General features: G+C 42.9%; 1 protein-coding gene across 1 annotated transcript in view; it reads left to right on the plus strand.

Annotated features, from left to right (window-relative positions):
• Positions 1 to 14,384, plus strand: part of LOC126463709 (kinesin-like protein Klp98A) — a 419,586-nt gene that overhangs the window by 371,905 nt on the left and 33,297 nt on the right. The window contains exons 17-19 of the mRNA XM_050096180.1: positions 1,199 to 1,318; positions 1,487 to 1,575; positions 6,265 to 6,514. Coding sequence (XP_049952137.1) covers positions 1,199 to 1,318; positions 1,487 to 1,575; positions 6,265 to 6,514 — 459 coding nt within the window. The remainder of the gene's footprint in view (positions 1 to 1,198; positions 1,319 to 1,486; positions 1,576 to 6,264; positions 6,515 to 14,384) is intronic.

Consider the following 14,384-nt stretch of genomic DNA (forward strand, 5'->3'; position numbering starts at 1 on the left):
TTAGTATTTTGCAACTGTGACTTATTAAACTGATAGTTCGATAATTTTCACATCTGTCAACACCTGCTTTCTTTGGGATTGGAATTATTATATTCTTCTTGAAGTCTGAGGGTATTTCGCCTGCCTCATACATCTTGCTCACCAGATGGTAGAGTTTTGTCAGGACTGGCTCTCCCAAGGCTGTCAGTAGTTCTTAATGGAATGTGGTCTACTCCCGGAGCTTTGTCGCGACTCAGGTCTTTCAGTGCCCCGTCAGACTCTTCACGCAGTATCATATCTCCCATTTCATCTTCATCTACATCCTCTTCCATTTCCATAATATTGTCCTCAAGAACATCGCTCTTGTGTAGACCCTCTATATACTCCTTCCACCTTTCTGCTTTCCCTTCTTTGCTTAGAACTGGGTTTCCATCTGAGCTCTTGATATTCGTACAAGTGGCTCTCTTTTCTCCACAGGTCTCTTTAATTTTCCTGTAGGCAGTATCTGTCTTAACCCTAGTGAGATAAGTCTCTACATCCTTACGTTTATCCTCTAGCCATCCCTGCTCAGCAATTTTGCACTTCCTGTCGATCTCATTTTTGAGATGTTTGTATTCCTTTTTGCCTGCTTCATTTATGCATTTTTATATTTTCTCCTTTCATCAATTAAATTCAATATTTCTTCTGTTACCCAAGGATTTCTACTACCCCTTGTCTTTTTATCTACATGCTCTTCTGCTGCCTTCACCACTTCATCCCTCAAAGCTACCCATTCTTTTTCTACTGTATTTCTTTCCCCCATTCCTGTCAACTGTTCCCTTATGCTCTCCCTGAAACTTTGTACAACCCCTGGTTCTTTCAGTTTATCCAGGTCCCATCTCCTTAAATTCCCGCCTTTTTGCAGTTTCTTCAGTTTTGATCTACAGTTCATAACCAATAGATTGTGGTCAGAGTCCACATCTGCCCCTGGAAATGTCTTACATGTCAAATGAAAATTATATTATCACAGTGCAAAATTATTTACTAGTAATGATGCATACTGAATGTCCCAGTAACTGTTTTTGTAATGTACCAGTCTTTTATGATTTCATCATTTTTGAAAAAAATGGCTTTTTCTCCAAGTATTAATATGTATTGAATTTGGTGTATAGGAAATTTCAAAGAACTCAATGTAATGATTGATTTACTAATGAAGATTGTGTGTTTTTTACGTGTACAGCACCAGGAATTGGGCACTCTTGAAGCAGAACTACAGAAAAGACTGCAGGCAATGAGTGAACACCATTCTAGAGTTGAATCTATTAACAATGAGCTTCAAGAAATGTGCTCAAAGATGCAGGTTTGTTCAACTCTACTATATGATCTGAAGTTAATGTTGCCTATCATTTTATGTTCCATAAAACTTTTAGTTCATAAAATTTTAATATAATGTAAAATTGAGGTATTTCCAGATGTAAGTAGCTCGAGGATATTTCAAAACATTTCCGTGTTTTCTCTTTCCTTCAAGGGAGGATCAAAAGAATTTGAAAAAATGAAGACATGTTTGGCCCAAAGAACACAGGAGCAGTTACAAGAGATAATGCTACGGAAACAGTCGTAAGTTATGACATACTTGTTAATGTGTGCAGAGTTTGTTCTAAGTGCATTATACATCTTCATCAGTTCACAAAATTTTCTATTTCTTTTGCACTGTGTTTTAAAAACTTTATAACTGAAAAATCTTTTGGGTTTTAATTTCATCTATTAGACAGGTTAATAATGGTTCTAGCATGAATTAAGGCATTCTGAAGACATACAGTCTATGTAAATACCAGATATTCACGTGTTCAGTAATAAATCTAATGGTGTGAGAAGATTTGTTACTTCAAGATATTCATTTCGTCAGGGGACTTAAGATCTACATCCTTCTTCTTTCTGGAACCTAGTATATTTATTAAAGAGAGGCTATAATCTTTGTGAAGCCCAGGGATGATGAATAGGAACAGCATTTCACAAATAACCAAATTTAAAAACTTGGATTTCAAAGAGGAGTGGTGGTTGCAGGGACAGCATCCACTCTCCTTCTGTCCTATAATTCTGTCAGAGTGGTGCAGGCTCAGCATTCGGTTGCTGGGTACGGGTTTGGCGACCCCGGGTTCCTGAGCTGGGGACTGATAAGCGCCATCGGTCCTCCATTACCGTAAGCTCCAGGCATGGTTCAGCAACCACCATGCAGTGCAGCGGTGGAATGTTGTTTCGGAGAACGGGCACTTCGGCTACACTGCCTGGACCACGAGTAAGGTACACACCTCTATAAAAAACCACTCAGCCTTAAGGTGTGCTACTTGCTGATGAGATGAATGGCTGTTGAGGTAAAACAGTCTCCAATGGGCAACCTGTAGGGTGCCTGCTGTCCCCCTGTTGTATAAGGCTTGATCAGGCATGCAGGGCTCTGCTTGGGTCAACAGTTGTTTCCCTAGCATCTCGTGGAATCCCTCTGGAACGGTCTCATCAAACTACTACAAACTGCTACTACTGATGGGACGGGTGTACCGTCAGGTAGTACCCACACCGGCTCATCAAAGAGAGCTCGGTTGGTCAGTCCTCCCAAAAAGTCTCAGAACCATAGTAACAGGTCATTAGTGTGCCATAACACTTTCATTGTAGTCAAGTGAACAGGGGGAACCTTTGAGAAGCTCTACCCTTTATATATTCATGAGGCATTTGAAGGTATTGCTGGCTCTTCAAAAAGTGCCAGACAACTTTGTAATGGAACACTTCTAGTTGAAACTGCTAATTCAAACCAAGTATCTAAGCTTCTGGGATTACCCAGTCGAGGCTAAGTTGCATAACACCCTTAACGTTAGTAAGGGCGTGGTTACCTGCTCCGATATAATGGAGGTGGACCCCACAGAGTTACATGAAGAATGGAAAAATATGGGTGTCATGGAAGTACAGAACTATATGAGGGGAGTCAGTGACAAATTGGAAAAATCTGCAAAGTTTATTCTAACATTTAGTACTCCAGAATTATCTAAACATATCCTCACAGGCTTTATCTGTCTTGAGGTTCACGCGTTTGTTCCTAACCCAATGTGATGCTTCCAATGCCAAAGATTTGCCCATACCACTATGGGATGTAATGGGAGGGCTACATGTGGCAATTGTGGAGGCTCAGCTCATGAGTCAGAAATTCTTGTACACTTCCTCTGAAATGTTTAAACTGCTCCAGGGATCATCCAGTGTGGAGCAGAAAGTGTGAGGTTTACAAAGAGGAAAGGAAAATTCATGAGTTGAAAGTCTAGAGATGTGTACCCTATTGTGAAGCTAAAATAGCTTTTAAAGCTGTGCAACCTCTGGTTTTTGCTACTTCTTTTGGATCAGCCCTTAACACACCAATCGGCAAGTGTGATGCCTCCACACAAACTCAGACCACAGATTCAAGTATGAGCACATGCACTTGTCGTTGTACCTGCGGGGGAAACACTACACTTGAAACAGAAGTCATTCGGAAGCCTTTGGCAACGGGATTACCATCTAAGCCATATACCACTGCCCATCATCAGAAGCCTACTAAACTGTCCCCTCAACCCAAGCAACCACCTCCTTCTATAAGTAAAGAAATACGTCCTTTGAAAAGTATTTTCAAGTTGAAGAAAGTGGTAGTTAAACCTTCGGATCAGTGAGCTCTCTCCCTCTCTGATGTGGACTATGCTCTTCAGCATATGGACTTCCAGTCAGAAGAACCAGAGCGCCGGGGACTGGCAAACATTCCCCCTGACCTCCCAGGTAAAACACCGCCTCCAAGGGAGAAAGAAAGGAACAACCTTCAGTAAACAATGGCTTCCACAGGGACTTCCATGTAGCAGTGGATTTTAAGTGGCTATCGCTCACATTTAGAAGAATTACCGCTCCTGGTCGAGGAGAAACCGTTCTGCATCTGCGTACAAGAAACGCATCTTAAAGTCACCGACACACTAGCATTACGGGGTCACCACCCCTACAGGAAGGACAATATTACCGGAGACATGGCTAAAGGTGGAGTGGCTGTTTTCATTGATGACAGATGACCCTTCTCCTTTCTCTCTTACCATGACCTTACAAGCATTTTCCTTGAAAGTTTTAGCACCACATTGTGTATCTTCCACCTATCTATGATTTGGATGCAGATGCACAGACAGAACTCTCCGGGTACTCCCACATCCATTCCTCCTTGTGGGGGACTCCAGTGCACACAATGTGCAGTGCGGCTCATCTAATAGTTGCTTCAGGGGTCATATGATCGAGCGACTTGTCCATTCTTAGAATATCTGCCTTCTGAACGCGGGTCAGACGACACACTTTTCCACAGCTACAGGATCTTTTTCTGCCACTGACCTTTGTTTCTGTTCCCCAACTATAGCAGACTCAGTTCAGCGAGAAGTGGCTACAGATATACATTCTAGTGACCACTTCCTGGTGTGAATCCATCTGCCGAGTAGGACGGTGGCTGACAGGAGACCACAAAGATGGCTGATGCAAATGGCAAATTGGTTGCAGACAGTCAACAGGCTATTTATGAACAAAATGATGTGCACAGGAGATGGTGGCCCATATCACTTATGAGATCCAACGGGCTGCCGCAGAGTCCATCCCCCGATCCAGTAACCACCTCAGACGATGGCCTGTAAATTGGTGGAATGACAACAGTCGATTGGCAACCTGGGCAGATGAACAGCTCTGTAGAACTTCAAACACCGTCCAACTACAGAAAACCTTTGTGCCTTCAGATCTGTGAGAGCACATGTGAGGCGATTGACAAAAGAACAGAAGAGGGCTTCCTGGAATGAATTCATGACTTCCATCAATCGGTCCAGTTCCACTGCGCAAGTTTGGGACTCAATAAGGCAGATGTCAGTTAAGGGTAATACAAATCCCCTCAAGGCCTTGTCAAGTAATGGGGTCTTGATGGACATGCCAGAAGACATGGCTCAGGGTTTAGCTGAACACTTTTTTACTGTCACTGTGACATCCAGACAAGCTCCTGCTTTTCAGGTGTTCTGTAGGACTGTGGAGATGAGTAAACTCTCACATAATGAGGAAGTATACAACCTTCTGTTCTCAATTTGGGAAATTGAATCAGCTTTATCTGCAGCCAGAGACACTGCTCCAGGACCTGATAAGATCCATTGCTTCATCATTTGTGCCATGAAGTGAAAAGATAGCTCCTCTCTTACTTCAACCAGATCTGGTTTGATGGACAGTACCCCATGACTTGGAAGGAGGCAATATTAATTCCATTCTGGAAACCAGGCAAGGATTGTAGTGCCCCATAACAGTTACTGGAGTGTGGCCCTTACCAGTTGTATGGGTAAGACTCTTGAACGAGTGGTCAACCACCACCTTGTCTGGCTGCTCAAATCCTGAGGTCACCTGGACTGCACCCAGTGGCATTTTAGGTGCTACCGTTCCACCATTGTTAGGGTAAGAGCTGTATTAGAAATGCCATTAGATAAAGAATCAAAAACCGTTTCAACTAAAGTTACTAAATACCCCGATTTTGCTATACTACACAATAACGTTCAGTCCCTCACAGATAAAATTTCCATGTTGGAAGCACTACTCCAGTATGCACTAAATGATTATAAAAAATATCGGTCTTTCATTATTAACCTTCCTGAGCTCTCTTACATTTGAAAATATAACATTAAGATGACTCACGAGATAATGAAAATGGATACAAAGTAAATTAATATATATTTTTTAAATATATGTTATGTTTTATACTTTTTATGAACATTTCAAATTTTAGAATAATTGACAATGCAACAGAAACTGCTTGCAGTGCATGCTTGTAGTCTGAAGATGATCAGTGACTGATCGAATCCCAATATGGCATTGTGACAAAAAAATTGTGAGTGAGACAAAAAAATTCAAAAAAGCGTAAGAACATGTCACACTTAAAATTACAACCAGCATGCCATTTTAAAAATAAATATTTTTAGGACTCTTCATTTGATAACATAAACAGTTACTAGCACTTGTTCAGTGTACTGCAAGGTCTCCCCCCCCCCCTCCCCCCAGCCCACCCTCCCCCTCATCCCCCTCCGAGATACTCAATGTTAGTATCATTCACGTAACAGTCTGGAGCTCTTCATTCAGGGATACAGGGATATTGTGAATTTAAACCACATGTGCATTGACCTCCACATAGCTCGGTAGAGAAAAATATGATACTGAGTGTGCATCCAGTGTTGATGACGCATAATACTTTCAAACATCAATTCCCTAATATAATACCTTTGTCTCTGTTGTACATTTATGCAGATTATCACTGGATCTGAAAAGGGCCACAGTAGTCTCTCCATCTATACCTTCTACTGAAGAGACAGTGCTACCCACATTGTCAAGCTCAGTAGGCACTGGAGACACATTTCACACAGCAACTTCACCATGCTCAGAGAAGAATGACAATGAGTACCAGCCAGTCAGCAACAACTCCACCAGCTCTTTTGAGCATGTGTCCCCACTAACCGAGTGTCATGCAAGTCCATATCACAACAACAAGTTGAACAAAGTAAGTGAATTTAGATCTGAATTATCAATACAGTGAACAACATGATGTCTCTCCTTTGTCCCTGATTTTACTTGTAATTAACATATGTGGTGCATAAATTCAATGTCATATAAAAGTCTTCATAATCTAGATTATTTATTTGGAATAATGATGTATACTGTAAGTGATTGTAGTTTCCTAGCATAAACAGTAACAAAAAAAAATCGCAGAGAAAAAATGTTTATATTTATTTCTAGTATTGAATGGAAGTAAGTGTACTGCAGTAATCATGATTTATTATTGTTGTTGTTGTTGTTGTTGTTGTGTCAGCTACTGTGGAAGTCAGCACAAACACAAACAAGGAAGGAGAGAAGTTGCAGTGGCAGTGGTAGGAGTCCAAAGTGATCTGTACAAAACACTTGCACATTAATGCGAAACTTTATTTCTAAAAAGGAAAGAAACATAACTTCTTTGTATGGAGTAGCTTGATGTGCTTCTTGTGCCTCCTACATGCAATTACATTTATACACTATTACTACTTGTAGAATGCAGGCTAACTTATTGCTCAGTACTAATGCTTTCAAAGTCTGTGACTGAACTGGGGCCGACTAGCGATGGGCAGCTGCTCTGCAGCTACTCTGTCTTGCTGAAGATGTGGAACTGCCTGCTCTCTCCATTGGTGTGTGGGTTGGTGCCTTCTTGATACCGTTTCACGGTGCCGCACTGTTAGATGGGCAAACTCCCCCCCCCCCCCCCCCCCCCCATATCCTCGCCGTTGCATGTAGGGAGCCATCTCACAACAGTGGGGGAGGGGGGAGGGCCAGGAGGCAGGAAATGGGGTGTGGCATGAGGAAATGGGACCGAAGCCGAGCCCCGGCTGCACCCCAACATCTGTCCTGTGCTCCAAGAGGAACGTCGGTCAGAAAATACCCAAAAAGGTGCCCACCCTCTTCCTGAGACAGTCTGACAAAAATGGAGAGGATGGCGATGACGATGATGCCAGGTCCACAACAGATGCTGAGGCAAGTGCTGGGAAGTTGAGCTTTTGCAGTGGCGATGGCGATGGGTCCAGCTCCATCGGTTCCATGGGCAGTGCCGAAGTGGACCGTGGGGGTGGCCGCAAGATCCCTGTAGGATGCAAATCTGTGGACAGAAAATTTGTGGAAGAATCTCGCAATCGATGAGCACAGATCTGTTTCGGTGGGTGGCACAGCACCTGAATACATGCAAGCACACAAATTTCGAAGAACTGTTCTTCTCTGCCAGTGCTTAGTGTGACCAAAAGCTCTGAAAAGAAAAGAATCATTAGGCGCAAAGCAATACTTATGGAGCATGGAGGAGGGCGGGGGGCTGTGCACTGCAGTGATTTGAGCAACTGGAGCAACGTGCGGTGGTGCTGGCCATGTAGAAGCCACCGGCAATGGACAGTTGTGGGGCTGGGTGCGGTACACTGTGAGGAAGAGCAGCAGTGCCTGCTCTCGTCGTATGGGAGGCACGTAGTTTGTTCATCTGTTGCTTGAACATACGCACAAATTGTTCAGCTTCTCCATTTGACTGAGGATGAAATGGTGCACTGGTAAGGTGCGTAAAACCACTGGCTGTAAAAAAACTGTTCAAAGTCCTGTGCCATAAACTGTTGTCCATTGTCTGCAATCAACTCTTGAGGCAAATATGACAAACCCTCAATGGTACTGCACAGCACAGTCAAGTTCATGGGCACTGCAAATGGATATTTGCTAAAACAGTCCACAACAATAGGCCAACAAGTGTTCCAAAAGGGGCTAACACAATCAATATGCACTCGTTACCACAGCGATTGAGACTTTGGCCAAGCTGAAAATGTCTGTTGCAGGGCCGATAGAGTTTCAGCACAACCACGACACTGTGACATCATCTGTTCAATTTGAGCATCTGTGCCTGGTCAAGTATAGTGCTGACATAGTGCTTGTGCATACGATTCCCCAATGTCCTTGCTGGGGTAATCACAGCACATATTTTTGCAACACTTTAGGAATAAGCACTTGCAATTGTCCCGAGTCATTTTACAATAAAAACACACCTTGCTGGATGGGGAGGCGAAGCTGATGAGCAAAATATCAGTGCACAAAAGAATTCTGAATGTTTTTCACTAAATGAGGCAAAGCAGTATGGATTTAGTGCAAAAAAAAAAGGTTCAAGTTAGGGTCCGCTTCTGACTAGCCTGTGTAGGAGCAATAACACCATTATCCTGCCAGTAGAAAAGTGCAGCATCTTGCGCATCGATCTGACATGTGGCATTAGCACTGAATTCAGAATCAGGACCAACAAGAAGCCAAGGAAGATCATCTGCATTTTAATGCTTTGACGTGGGCTGGTACTGTATTTCATATTGATATTTTGACAATAACAAAACCCAATGTTGCAGCTTCTGAATTGTGTGCGGCAGAGCAGGTTTGGACAAATGAAACAAAGACTGAAGTGGCGTTTGGTCTAGGCAAGACTTCCGACCAAACATATAATGGTGAAACTTCGTCATACCATTAATAATAGCAATTAGGGAATAGTTACATTGAGTTTTGGACAGTAACTTGAACATGAAAGATATCGGCCTGACCTGTGAGCGAAGTCTATGTGAGAGCACAGCTCCAAACTCGTACAAAGAAGCACCCACTCCGAAAACCACAGACTGAGCAGGATCAAAATATCAAAATGAACAAGGCATGTGTCACTCAGAAAGGCATTTTTAAGTTTCTGGAATACATCCTGACACTCTTTAGTCCGAATGAAACGCACATTCTTCCAGCACGTTGCAACGGATCTGCAATCTGGGCTTCATTGGCTATAAACTGGATATAATATGTCATTAAACAACGGAAAATCCAGGACAGAATGTAACAGTATTATGAAAAGGAAAGTTGTTTCTCACCATTAGTGTGGTTTCAGTTGCCTGAGACTGCAGTCCTGTGTGTGTTGCGTTTGCGTGTGTGTGTGTGTGTGTGTGTGTGCGCGCGCCTTTGTGTGTGCATGGGTGCACGCGCAGACGTGTTTATGTCTGTCTATTGTTGACAAAGGCCTTAACGGCCGAAAGCTATAATTGTGAAAGTATTTTCGTTGTGCCCATCTGCGACTCAGCATCTCCGCTATATGGTGAGTAGCGACATTCCTTCTTACAATATTGTTATAATATGACATTGTAATATGTCTGCAATTCCATTATATTCCACAAGGCAGGGAGGATCTGGATGGCCAGCAAATTTGGGTGAGGGGTTGAATGCCTTGGGTATTAAGAACATGGGCCACGTACTGAATATCGGTCTGAAAAAAGTCACATTTGTCCAGGTGACACTTCAAACTTGCAGCTGGAAGTACTTGAAAAGCATATGAAGGCTGCTCGTATGTTCCTCTGGTGTATGTCATGACACCACAGCATCATCCAAGTAATTTGAACAGAATGGAACTTTTGCAATAAGCTGTTCTAAGTAGTGTTGGAATATGGCAGTTGCGGAAGTACTACCAAAGGGCAAGCACAAAAACTTGAACAACCCTAAATGTGTGTTGACCACAAACACTTTTGAGACACCTCATCTAGGGGAATTTGCAAATACACATCACATAAGTCAGTTTTTGAAAAATAGAGGCCTGCACCACGCCTGTCCACTAATTCCTCAGAGTGAGGTAAGGGATAAGTATCAGTTATTGTTTGTAAAAATCAAACAATGGAAAATCCAGGGTGGAATGAAACAATATTATGAGAAGGAAAATCGCTACTCACCACACAGCGGAGATGCTGAGTCGTGGATAGGCACAACAAAAAGATTTTCACACTTAAAAGCTTTCGGCCAATGGCCGTGCACACACACACACACACACACACACACACACACACACACACACACACACACTCATGCAAACACAACTAAAACACACGACTGCAGTCTCAGGCAACTGAAACCACACTGTGAGCAGCAGTACCAGTGCATGATGGGAGTGGTGACTAGGTGGGGGAAAGGAGGAGGCTGGGGTGGGGAGGGGAGGGATGTATGGTGGGGATGGCAGACAGTGAAGTGCTGCAGGTTGGGCGGCGGGCATGGGAGAGGTGGGGAGCAGGGGAAAGTAGCAGAAAAGGAAAGAAATAGAAAAAAATAAATAAAATAATAATAATAATAAAATAAATATAAAAAAGGACTGGGTGTGGCAGCGGAATGACGGCTGTGTAGTGCTGTAATGGGAGCAGGGAAGGAGCTGGATGGGTGAGGACAGCAACCAACGGAAGTTGAGGTCAGGAGGGTTACTCTCCTTTTCCGCTACTTCCTCCTCCCCCCCTTCCCACCTCTCCCCTGCCTGCCGCCCAACCTGGAGCACTTCACTGTCTGCCATCCCCACCATACATCCCTCCCTATCCCCACCCCAGCCTCCTCCTTTCCCCCACTCAGTTGCCACTCCCATCATGCACTGGTGCTGCTGCTCACAGTGTGGTTTCAGTTGCCTGAGACTGCAGTTGTGTGTGTTAGTTGCAAATGCGTGCACGTGTGTGTGTGTGTGTGTGTGTGTGTGTGTGTGTGTGTGTGTGTGTGTGTGTGTGTATGTGTGTGTGTATTTATTGTTGACAAAGGCCATGGGCCAAAAGCTTTTAGTGTGAAAATATTTTTGTTGTCCTATCTGCGACTCAGCATCTCTGCTATATAGTTAGTGTTTGTAGATTCACAGTGGATTTAAAGTCAACACAAAGACAAAGTCTTCAAGAAGGCTTTGGTAAATTACTAAGGGAGAAGGCCATTGACTAGCCTGTATAGGAGCAATAACACCATTATCCTGCCATTCCTGAAGTTCACTTGCTGCTTTGTCTCTAAGTGCATGAGGGACAGGATGCGCCTGAAAAAACTTAGTTTGTGCATTGTCCTTTATTGTAACATGTGCCACAAAATTATTTGCTCTGCCAAGCTCTTCAGAAAACAAATCAGGGAACTCCTCAATTGAATGAGTAACACTGTCTTTTGGGTTGAAAGCAAAAATAGAAAGTACAGTGTCCTGAATACAAAGACCAAACAAATCAAAAGACTCTAAGCCAAAAATATTTTCACAGTCACATGAATGCAAAATAATAAATGTCACTGGTATGATGTGTAACTGGAATGTGGCAGGCAAATTACATGTTCCAAGCACTGGAATGTCCTGACTTTTATTTGCAGTAAGGTGCATGCAAGATTTTGTCAACTGTGGGGAGCCTAACTGTTTGTAAGTGGCATGATTAAGCAATGTAACAGAAGCACCAGTGTCTAACTGAAATCGCACACAGCATCTGGCAGTGATGAAGTTCACAAACAGTTCTTTTGACTGTCATTGCACAGCACTTGGGCAGGGTGAAAGCACATCCTGAAGTTGGTCACTACTAGTACTGGTAGCCAGTTAAAAAAAAAACTAGTCACTGAGTGAGGAGGTTCTTCATGCCTTCAAGAACGAATGGGGGTAGAGATCTTTTTCTGTTGCAAGCACACTGATTGTACATGACCTGGCTTTCCACATGCAAAGCAAGTCATATTGTGTGAAGGGAAATTTTACTTTTTATGCTTGGAAAAGCAATGGGGACATGATTTCACAGCAGACTCATGCTTTGACACTTGTTTACTCTGTCCATGGCACAGTGGCCTGTTTGCATGTGGTGATCAGTCACAAGGCCGTACCTGTTTGTCAGTGTGCACTACACTGCAAGTGGGAGCTACCTCAAAGTTTTCCACGGCACTATCACACGAGACCTGATGTTCAATAATTTGTAACATTTGTTTCAATGTAGGATCAGAATGTTTGAGAATTTGTTGATGAATCCTACTGTCTGGCACACTGCATGTAATTGCATCACAAGTCATTGTGTCACTGTAGTACTGTCCACAGCTACACCGAAAACAACACTTTCGTGTCAAGCCCTGAAGTTCAGTGACCCACTGACTGTATTTCTGTTCTGGATTTTTCCATAATTGAAAGAACTTGTAAAAAGCTGCAGCAGCAACCTGTACCTGATCCTTGTAATACTGAGTGAGGTCGGAAACTAAATCTTCAAAAACTAGCAACTCTGGCATACTAGTTGGGAATAACTTCTGAGCGTGCTGGCCATTGACAAGGAATAACAAAATTTCACAGTACCTTTCACTTGATGTGTAGAACAGTGAGCATTGAACTGTGCGTACCACTCGTTCCATTCCTCTTGTTGTTCATTGAAAGTTCAGAACGGTGGAATGCACTGAGGTGGTGCCATGGACGTGGTTGGCTGTTGTGGCAGAGTTGATGCAGCAGCAGTTCGTGCATTAATGAGCTACTGGACTGCCATTATCAGCTGCAACATTTGGTGGTTCTGAAACTGAATAAACTTCATTAGACCAAAGTCAGCTGCAACTGGAGGTGTAGGCACAGGTGGTTGTGTAGGAGGTGGGTCAGAGGCCATTTTAATGAGAGGACTGCTGCAACAAAGTATAAGTAAGCAATGCAAATACGTAAATAGCAGAAATGTTGTGGCTAGTCTGCAAGAAAGAACACAATTAGTATCAATATTACCCTGAAAGAAAAGAGAGAAATATTAGTGACACACTGAGATGGAACACCGAAGAGCAAAGGCAGCATTGGTTTCGGAATCTGTGGCTCCAGATGTTGTGTCTGCTGCTGTGGGAGTCAGCACTGACTCAAACAAGGAAGAAGAGAAGTTGCGATGGTTGATGGCAGGAATCCAAAGTGATACATACAAAACACTTGCAGAATAGTGGAACACTTTATTTCTAAAAAGTAAAGAAACTTAGCTTAACTTCTCGTTATGAAGTGGCTTGATGTACTTCTTGTGCCTCCTACATGCAATTACCTTGAAATACTATTACTACTCACAAAATGCTGGCTAAGTATTGTCTTCCTATGCCCTCACAGTCTGCGACCAAACTGGGGCTGACCAGCAAGGGGCATCTGGTTAAGTCCGTATTGACAGGGGGTGCTGAACTCTGTCTTGCTGGAAGTGTGGCACTGTCCACTCTTTCTATTGGTGCACAGGTCAGCACCTCCTTGATACCGTTTTGTGGTGCTGCACTGGTCAGTGCGGAATTGATGCTTTAGGACTGCACACACTGCAGTACACTTACTACAATAAGTAAACAGTACTAAATATCACAGAAATTTATGTAGAGGTAAATCTGTATGGGAACATAAAGTACCATATGAAGACTGTGAAGTATGCATAATTGACATTCGTGCTATCACCTACTCTCTCTTCAGTGTAAAAAACTTATATCTATGCTTACAAGCCTCTGTAGTCTGTTGTCAACTGGATGTGCATAGTGTACCTGGGTCATGTTACTGGAACATACAGTTCTGTTTTCAGATGATGTGCTAATAGAACAACTATTGGTACATTTGCTTCTTCTTTCTCTTCTTCTTCTTATTTTTCTTTCTGTTTCAAGGAGTAGATGATTCACCTGCTCCAGTCACAGAGGAAAGAAGCCAATGTTTCCATGGTCCCCCAAAGTCTCATTTTACCATTTGGTACATATCTGCATCCTTATCTTGTACTCTTAAGTCACCTTTTAGTGTGTGGAAGAGGGTACTGCACGCACCATTGTCATTTTCCGGTTCTAATTATGAATGATTTGTGGCAAGAAAGGTTGTCGGTAAACCTCCGGGTGAGCTCAGTTACCTCTAATTTTATATTTATGGTATTTTTGTGAGATATACTTAGCAAGAAGCAGTATATTAATTAACAGATCCCAGACTCATGAGCAATATTCAAGTTATGCTCGAAAGAGGACTTTGTAAGCTCCCTCCTTTGTGTATGGACTACAATTTTTTTGGTATTCTTCCTTCTTGCATTCTGTTCAGGTGTAAGAGCCATCTTTCTTTATTGTTGTTGGTTCACCATCTGTTTTAGAAACATTCAGTTTTC

Source organism: Schistocerca serialis, chromosome 1, assembly GCF_023864345.2.
Source record: "Schistocerca serialis cubense isolate TAMUIC-IGC-003099 chromosome 1, iqSchSeri2.2, whole genome shotgun sequence".
NCBI classification, from domain to species: Eukaryota; Metazoa; Arthropoda; class Insecta; order Orthoptera; family Acrididae; genus Schistocerca; species Schistocerca serialis.